Source organism: Octopus bimaculoides, chromosome 6 (genome assembly GCF_001194135.2).
Source record: "Octopus bimaculoides isolate UCB-OBI-ISO-001 chromosome 6, ASM119413v2, whole genome shotgun sequence".
NCBI classification, from domain to species: Eukaryota; Metazoa; Mollusca; class Cephalopoda; order Octopoda; family Octopodidae; genus Octopus; species Octopus bimaculoides.
This window is the reverse complement of record NC_068986.1, coordinates 107,979,400-107,987,310: the sequence shown is the minus strand read 5'-3', so window position 1 is coordinate 107,987,310 and position 7,911 is coordinate 107,979,400. Positions and strand designations below refer to the sequence as shown.

Below are 7,911 nucleotides of genomic sequence, written 5' to 3'. Positions count from 1 at the left end.
AGCTACACAGAGAAGGGACAAATAAGGACAGACAAACGGATTAAGTCGAGTATATCGACCGCAGTGCGTAACTGGTACTTATTTAATCGACCCCGAAAGGATGAAAGGCAAAGTCGATTTCGGTGGAATTTGAACTCAGAACATAGCGGCAGACGAAATACCACTAAGCATTTCGCCCGGCGTGCTAACGATTCTGCCAGCTCATCGCCTTCAAATACCGCTAAGCATTTTGCTCGGTGTGCTAACATTTCTGCCAATGTATATGTGAGGAACAAGAGTGATTGAATGTGTACAAATGTAAAAAACCAGATATTGATTGGGTAGATTATGAGGAAATCCATACTGACATTACAGCTGTGAGGAATTAGATGCCAGCTGTGTAGCTGGAGATGGAAACTGAAAGAAGCCCACCATCTGTGTGTCTGTGCATCTGTATGTCTAGATATCATATGATGGTTGAATATGAGCATCACTGTTATACAAATGAGGTTGGTTGTTTCCAGTCTTCCCTGAAAAACATGACTAGCCATGGAAAAATATTACCTTGTTTGGAAACAAGGGAGAGTGGACAACGGGAGCTGTAGGAAATCTGCTGCAACAAATTCCATCTGACCCATGCAAGCATGGAAAAATGGACGTTAAATGATGATAACAATGATGATAAAAGAGCCTAGTTGGGTCTCCTTCTTCCACAACATCCATCCCCTTTAAGTGATCAGCACTTCATTATCATCATTTAATGACCGTTGTCCAAGCTGGCATGGACTGGACGGTTTGATTGGGCTGGCACACTGGAAGGCTGCACCAGACTCCAGCCTGATTTGGCAAGGTTTTCTAGGGCTAGATGCCCTTCCTAACGCCAACCGCTCCGAGAGTGTAATGGGTGCTTTCATGCACCACCAGCACGGGTGCCATTTGTGTGCCACCAGGGTGCGTTTCCGTGCTACTGGCATGGGTGCCAATTTGCATGATACCAGTATCTGCCACGACTGCAATTTTGCTCGTCTTGATGAGTCTTGGTCATTGCCTACTTCTTTATGCAATTGTCCAAGCAATCGGCAAAAGTCCTTGTGATGGCTAAGACATCTTTGGTTTTTTTAAATAACATAGTATACCATTTCTATACCATGTCATATGAAGATTTAAACCATAAATGAACATAAGCAAAAATTTAGATATTGACCATAATAACATGAGGAATTAGGATGAATGACCACCAGGTACATGTGACTAAGGTGGAACATAAGTGACAGAGACATATAAACAAGAAATATATTTACAAACCTTTGAAGAACTCGTACTTCGGACAATGACATTACCGGAACCAGTAAGAGTAATTTTCGTAGACCCGGAACTGTTGTTGCTGCTACTGTTGATGCTGCTGCTACTGTCTCCAAGACGTTCAAACACAGATGACTTCCGTGAATTCTTCCATTCTATAAAAGAGGAAAGTGGAGGATCTTAGTTCACTGAGGACACTTTCTTTATAAAGTGTGTGTGCGCATGTGTGTGTAAAGGTTTTTGTGCAAGCGTGTGAGAGAATGTATTGCTATGTGTGATATGTATATGTATATGTCTATGTGGTGAATGTGGTCATGGCAATGTTGTATGAAGTTTACTTCCCAACCATATTGTTCTCAGTTCAGTCCCACTGCATGACACCTTGGGGAAGTGTCTTCTAATATAACCTTGGGCCAACTAAAGCTTTGTGAGTGGATTTAGTAATGTGGAAACTGAAAGAAGCCCATCATATACACAGTGTATTTGTCTACTAAAGCCACCACCACCACCACCACTTGACAACCGGTGTTGGTTTGTTTATGTCACTGTAACTTAGCAGTTTAGCAAACAGAGACCAATATAAGTACCAGATTTTGAAAAAAAAAAAAAAAGTGATGTGGTCAATTTGCTTGACTAAACTCTTCAGGGCGGTGCTTCAACATGGCTGCAGTCCAAAGACTGAAACAAATAAAAGAAAACAAATGGTGTCTGTGACTAATCTAGGCCTGTGCATGTGTTTGGCTCTGGAGATGGAAACGTGGTTGTGTCTGTGTGAGTGTGTGTATGGCAGACGACTGCGTTCTTCAGAGTCCAGGTGAGGAAGTGAGGTCAAATTGCAGAGTAGTTAAGGGATTAACCCATTTGTTACAAACCCACCTGAAACCACCCCTGGCTCTGTAGTACAAATGTCTTGTTTCCATAAGTTTTGAATTAAAATCTTCCACCAAACCTTAGTCACAATTTATGTTCCTTACATAAGCTGAATGATAACTAATTTATTTTACTAAATTCTTTGTTATATTTAAAATTAATTGAAAGAACACAGAGTACCTCAACAGAAATACAGCAACAAAAGGGTTAAAACGCATGACTCGTATAGTTTCATGAGAAATATGCTTTGCAGAAGTTTAACCCTTTCAATACCAACTTGGCTGAAACCACCCCTGGCTCTGTAGTACAAATGCCTTGTTTTCATAAGTTCTGAATTAAAATCTTCCACCAAACCTTAGTCACAATTTAGATTCCTAACATTAGCTTAATGATAGCTAAGTTATTTTACTAAATTCTTTGTTATACAGTTCTATATTTAAGAGATGAGGAATTATTTAAATTAGACAGATATTTGTCCTCATCTTGTGTGTTGATAATAACGTTTCAGCTGATGTACCCTCCAGCCTTCATCAAGTGTCTCCGGGAAATTTCGAACCTTGGTTCTTATTCCTAAGGTATTTTTCGGTTGTTGTTGTTGTTGTTGTTGTTGTTGTTGTTGTTGTTATTACTACTATTATTATTATTCAGGTCACTGCTTGGGATCGAACTCGGAATCTTGGGGTTAGTAGCCCGTGCTCTTAACCACTACACCAGGATATGAGGACAAATATCTGTCAAATGTAAATAATGTAAATAGTTCTTTGTTATATTTAAAATTAACTGAAAGAAACACAGAGCGTTTCAACAGAAATACGGTAACAAAACGGTTAAACTATCTTAGGTTGTCAGTTCAAATCCACTAAAGCTATTTCTTGTGTATTTAGACAGCATCCATAATTCTGCATGGTACCACATGACCACCAAGCCATGAGAAAAAGGCAGCAACAGGGGACCTGTGAGAAACAGGCACCACAAGATCTTCTGAGAAACTTACCGATGACAAATAAGAAGCATGGAAATGGAGCGAATCCCCTGCAGATTAATAATGTTGATGACAGAGAAGAGGGAAGCTTAGGAGGGTAGTTTAATTGTTAGAGTAAGTGATTTTGGTAGCCAAATGGATGGCCCTTGCTACTATTGACCATTCAGCCATGAAAAGAATTTGGACTTTTATACCAGCTAAAGCATAAGTACCAGGCTCAAAGGAACAAAATGGCTTAAATATAGAGGCACACACTGGCTAATGTAGTCCTAGAAACTTTATGCTTGAGAAAAGGACAAGATTGTCATAGCTGGCATGCCTTTGATCAAATATCTACACAATCCAGAGCTGACATGGGGCTAATAAATTAACAACACTTATGATATAACAATTATTCCAATAACAGATTATTAAGGTTACACTATATTCATTATGCACACCAAAAGTAGTATTAGTTTAAAACAGCCATCTGTGTATCATACTTAAAGCCAAATTAACAATGGAATTCATCCTGAGATAACATCTCATAGGGACATGCTCTGTTGAAAAAACATAGATATATATCAGTAGTGGACAAAGATCATCCAGCAGTGATAGTGGTATAGCTAGATGTGCATATCTGCCTTTGGGGTTTTGTCTGTAGCATGTACCCACTGATAATTATGAAATTAAGGAACTGACCATACAGTCACAAGTTACTGTATACATAACACTCTTCTACTGTCAGCATAGAGATATATACACATGCATCGTTGCATATATACGTCTGGCCATATAGCCTTCTTGTTTGTTCTCTCTGTTTCGTTTTCCTGTTTTGTTTTGTCCACCACTACATTCCTCCATGTTACAAATTTAATTTGAATTAAATTTAATTTAAATTTAATTTGTGGTCCGTGGGAAGAGCCGTTTTAACGATGCGCCTTGCCCTACTCTTCGAAACGCCTGTGATAGAATGGGGGCAGCTGATGAAGGAGATGTCCTCTATGTGTTTTCTGTACTCGTTTATCATTTTGTCTACGCTTTGTTTACAAGGTTCTGTACCCAGATATGCATCTATATATACAGGTAGATGTAAGTATGTACATACATGTATGTATATATGCATATACTCATTTATTATTTGTATTATATATATATATATATATATATATATATACACACATAAGGTAATACCTTGCCATATTGTGATTCACCTATCGCGGTTTATTTAAGCTTACATCGATTCCTCCATGGTGTTGTCTTGCATTTATAATAAAATAAATATATACAAATTATAATAATAATAAAAAATACACAGTACAGTACTGTTTCTACTTCATGGATTTTCACCTATCACGGGGGGTTTTGGAATGTAACACCTGCAATAGACGAGGGATTACTGTAGATCTAATTAGAGCAGATGAGAGAAAGGCAAATAAAAAATAAAAAAGCATTACTTTCTGATGAAGAGACATCATCGTAGAGTTTAGCTGGCTGCTGCTGATTCATAGGGACAGCGTTGGGATCTTTTCCTAAATAATAATCCACAATCCGACTTGCAGCTGGAATGAATAAAAAAAACAAAACAGAAGTTGCAGACTCAAAAATTTCAGTTCAAAATAAATACGTAACATGTCTGGAAAACACTACAACAAAACCACAACAAAAATACCACTAAAATAGCAATAAGAATCTTGCCAACTGTGTAATTTCTGTGACCTGATGTACTTTCGACAGCCTCATTAATGTCTCATAGTTATCTCCTGTCTCTTACTAATTACCTCCACCTTAACGAAGGCGGAGGTATTGTTTACAGTTGTGTTTGGTTGTTTGTCCGTGGACAAGATATCTCAAGAACCACTGGATGGATTCAGATGAAACTTTCAGGGATGTTTGGCCTCGTGACTGGCACGAACTGATTAGATTTTGGGACAAGTATTCTGGATTATTTTTGAGTTTGCCTTTTTTTTCTACTATATATCAAGACCTGTTGAGGCAAGTGAAATCGAAAACTAAATTTGACGACTGGTACCCATGCCAACGTTGTCTCCTTCATTGGACACGAAACTCGGCTTGCAAAGACCTGTTGGGGCAAGCGAAAGCGAAATCGTGATGGCACCTGTGCCCAGCGTCGCGTGCCGGTGGCACATGTAAAGACATTTGAGCAAGATCGTTGCCAGTGCCCCTGGACTGGCTCCTGTGTAGGTGGCATGTAAAATACACCATTTTGAGTGTGGCCGTTGACAGTACTGCCTGACTAGCCTTCGTGCCAGTGGCACGTAAAAGCATCCACTACACTCTCGGAGTGGTTGACATTAGGAAGGGCATCCAGCTGTAGAAGCTCTGCCAAATCAGATTGGAGCCTGGTGTAACCATCTGGTTCACCAGTCCTTAGTCAAATCGTCCAACACATGCCAGCATGGAAAGCGGACGTTAAATGATGATGATGATGATGATGGTATTGAACCATCAGATCAGTTATAAGGTAAGTATATCTCTATGTTGTATATATTTGAATTGAATTGCGCTTGGGCATAACAATTTTAATTTTTAAAAAAATGTTCCAGACTTTTGGCCATGACAGTATATATGTACGATAGGCTTCTTTTAGGTTCCATCTAACAAAACGATTCACAAGGGTTTGGTTGGGCCAAGGTTATATTAGAAGACACTTGTCCAGTGTAATGGAGTGGGACTGAACCCAAAAACCATGTGGCTGGGAAGCCACTTTCTTACCACACAGCCACGTCTGTGTATAAAAAGAAACTATAAAAATGCAAAAATGTAATTTATTAGGTTGCTAATAAAATTGGCAATGAAATTAAAAGGGAAAACAAATTAAAAGGAATCTCTGTGATGTGTAATGTTTTCTTACCTGTCGACCTCCGTGGAGTAGCAGGAGATGTCGTGCTATTACCAGTATTTGCTGAACATTTCAAAGCTTTATCACGTGCTTCCTAATGAAAGAAAATATAATTAAAGATAAAAGTAGTTTGTTAACGAGAGCAGAGCAGGTAGACATAAGGCGGTAGTAGTAATAGTAGTAGTAATGAAAGAAAATATAATTAACGATAAATCGAAATCGAACTAAATTCGACGACTGGTACCCATGCCAACGTCGTCTCCTTCATTGGACACTAAACTCGGCTTGTGAAGACCTGTTGGGGAAAGTGAAATCATGATGGCACCTGTGCCCAGCGTCGCCTTCCTGGCACTTGTGCTGGTGGCATGTGTAAAGACATTCGAGCAAGATTGTTGCCAGTGCCACTGGACTGGCTCCTGTGCAGGTGGCACATAAAATACACCATTTTGAGCGTGGCCGTTGCCAGTACTGCCTGACTGGCCTTCGTGCCAGTGGCACGTAAAAGCACCCACTACACTCTCGGAGTGGTTGGCGTTAGGAAGGGCATCCAGCTGTAGAAACTCTGCCAAATCAGATTGGAGCCTGGTGTAGCCATCTGGTTTCATCAGTCCTCAGTCAAATTGTCCAACCCATGCTAGCATGGAAAGCAGATGATGACGATGTTGATAAAAGTAGTTTGTTAACGAGAGCAGAGTAGGTAGACATAAGGAAGTAGTAGTAGTAGTAGTAGTGGGGAATGCACTGAAACAGCACAACTCTGCATCCACCATATGTTGGTGATCTCCTACCATTCCTGGTGGAAGATGCCTTTGCACCACTCAAGCAACGACCCTCCAACCCTTGGCTCTGTGGCTCTGTTTGGGTAGTCATTGATGGTAAGGGATTTATGAGGTCGGAGTGCAAATTCTACCTCAAACTCTTTCCATTGCCTTTTTATGACATGCAGAGGAAACGGGCCTATTCTTTGACATGCTGGTCCCCACACAGGAAGTAGGTCACAGAAAATAGAAATAACATCATAAGATATCGTTTAACCAAATCTTTTTCCAACATTAAACTCTCAAAGTCTTGCAGTGATTTCTTTAAATAATTCTCTCAACCCTCTAAAAAACTGGAGATTTTGATGAAAATACAGCTAGTCCAGTATAAAAATCCTCATATTTACGATCAGCTTCAATGTCTGTAAGTTTAGCGACATATATTTACAGGAAGAATAAAAAGAAAAAGCATTAAAAATATAAAAGATCAAAGGTCTGAAATTTATAGAGAAGGGGCCAGTCAATTAGATTGACCCCAGTATGCAACTAGTACTTAATTTATCGACCCCGAAAGGATGAAAAGCAAAGTCGACCTCAGCAGAATTTGAACTCAGAACGTCAAGACAGATGATATACCTCTAAGCATTTCACCCGGTGTGCTAACATTTCTGCCAGCTCACTGCCTTAATAATTGTAAATAATCTTTTCTACTTTAGCCACAAGGCCCAAAAAATTTTTGGGAGGGGGCCAGTTGATTAGATTGACCCCAGTATGCAACTGGTACTTAATTTATTGACCCCGGAAAGATGAAAGACAATGTCGACCTTGGCAGAATTTGAACTCAGAATGTAAAGACAGATGAAATACCGCTAAGCATTTTGCCCAGTGTACTAATGTTTCAGCCAGCATGCCGCATTATAAAAGATCAAATTATTGAGAAAAGAAATAACCTCCCAGAGCTATCTCACCAAGGAAACAGAAAAAAAAAACCAAAAACAGAGGGGGGGAGAGTTATAGGTTGCATACTCCAGAATAAATAATAATAACATAATAACAGAACTGAGCCAGACATAGTAACAGAACTGAGCCAGACAGTAACAGCACTGAGCTGGACATAGTAACAGAACTGAGCCAGACATAACAGAACTGAGCCAGACATAGTAACAGCACTGAGCTAG

General features: G+C 39.6%; 1 protein-coding gene across 2 annotated transcripts in view; it reads right to left on the bottom strand.

Annotated features, from left to right (window-relative positions):
* The window catches only part of LOC106867987 (uncharacterized protein C19orf47), a 27,292-nt gene that overhangs the window by 13,540 nt on the left and 5,841 nt on the right, over positions 1-7,911 (bottom strand). For both annotated transcript variants that reach the window (XM_014913072.2, XM_014913071.2), the window contains exons 3-5: positions 5,988-6,069; positions 4,570-4,674; positions 1,285-1,436 (exon numbers count right to left, since the gene is read on the bottom strand). In XM_014913072.2, the coding sequence (XP_014768558.1) occupies positions 1,285-1,436; positions 4,570-4,674; positions 5,988-6,069 (339 nt within the window). The remainder of the gene's footprint in view (positions 1-1,284; positions 1,437-4,569; positions 4,675-5,987; positions 6,070-7,911) is intronic.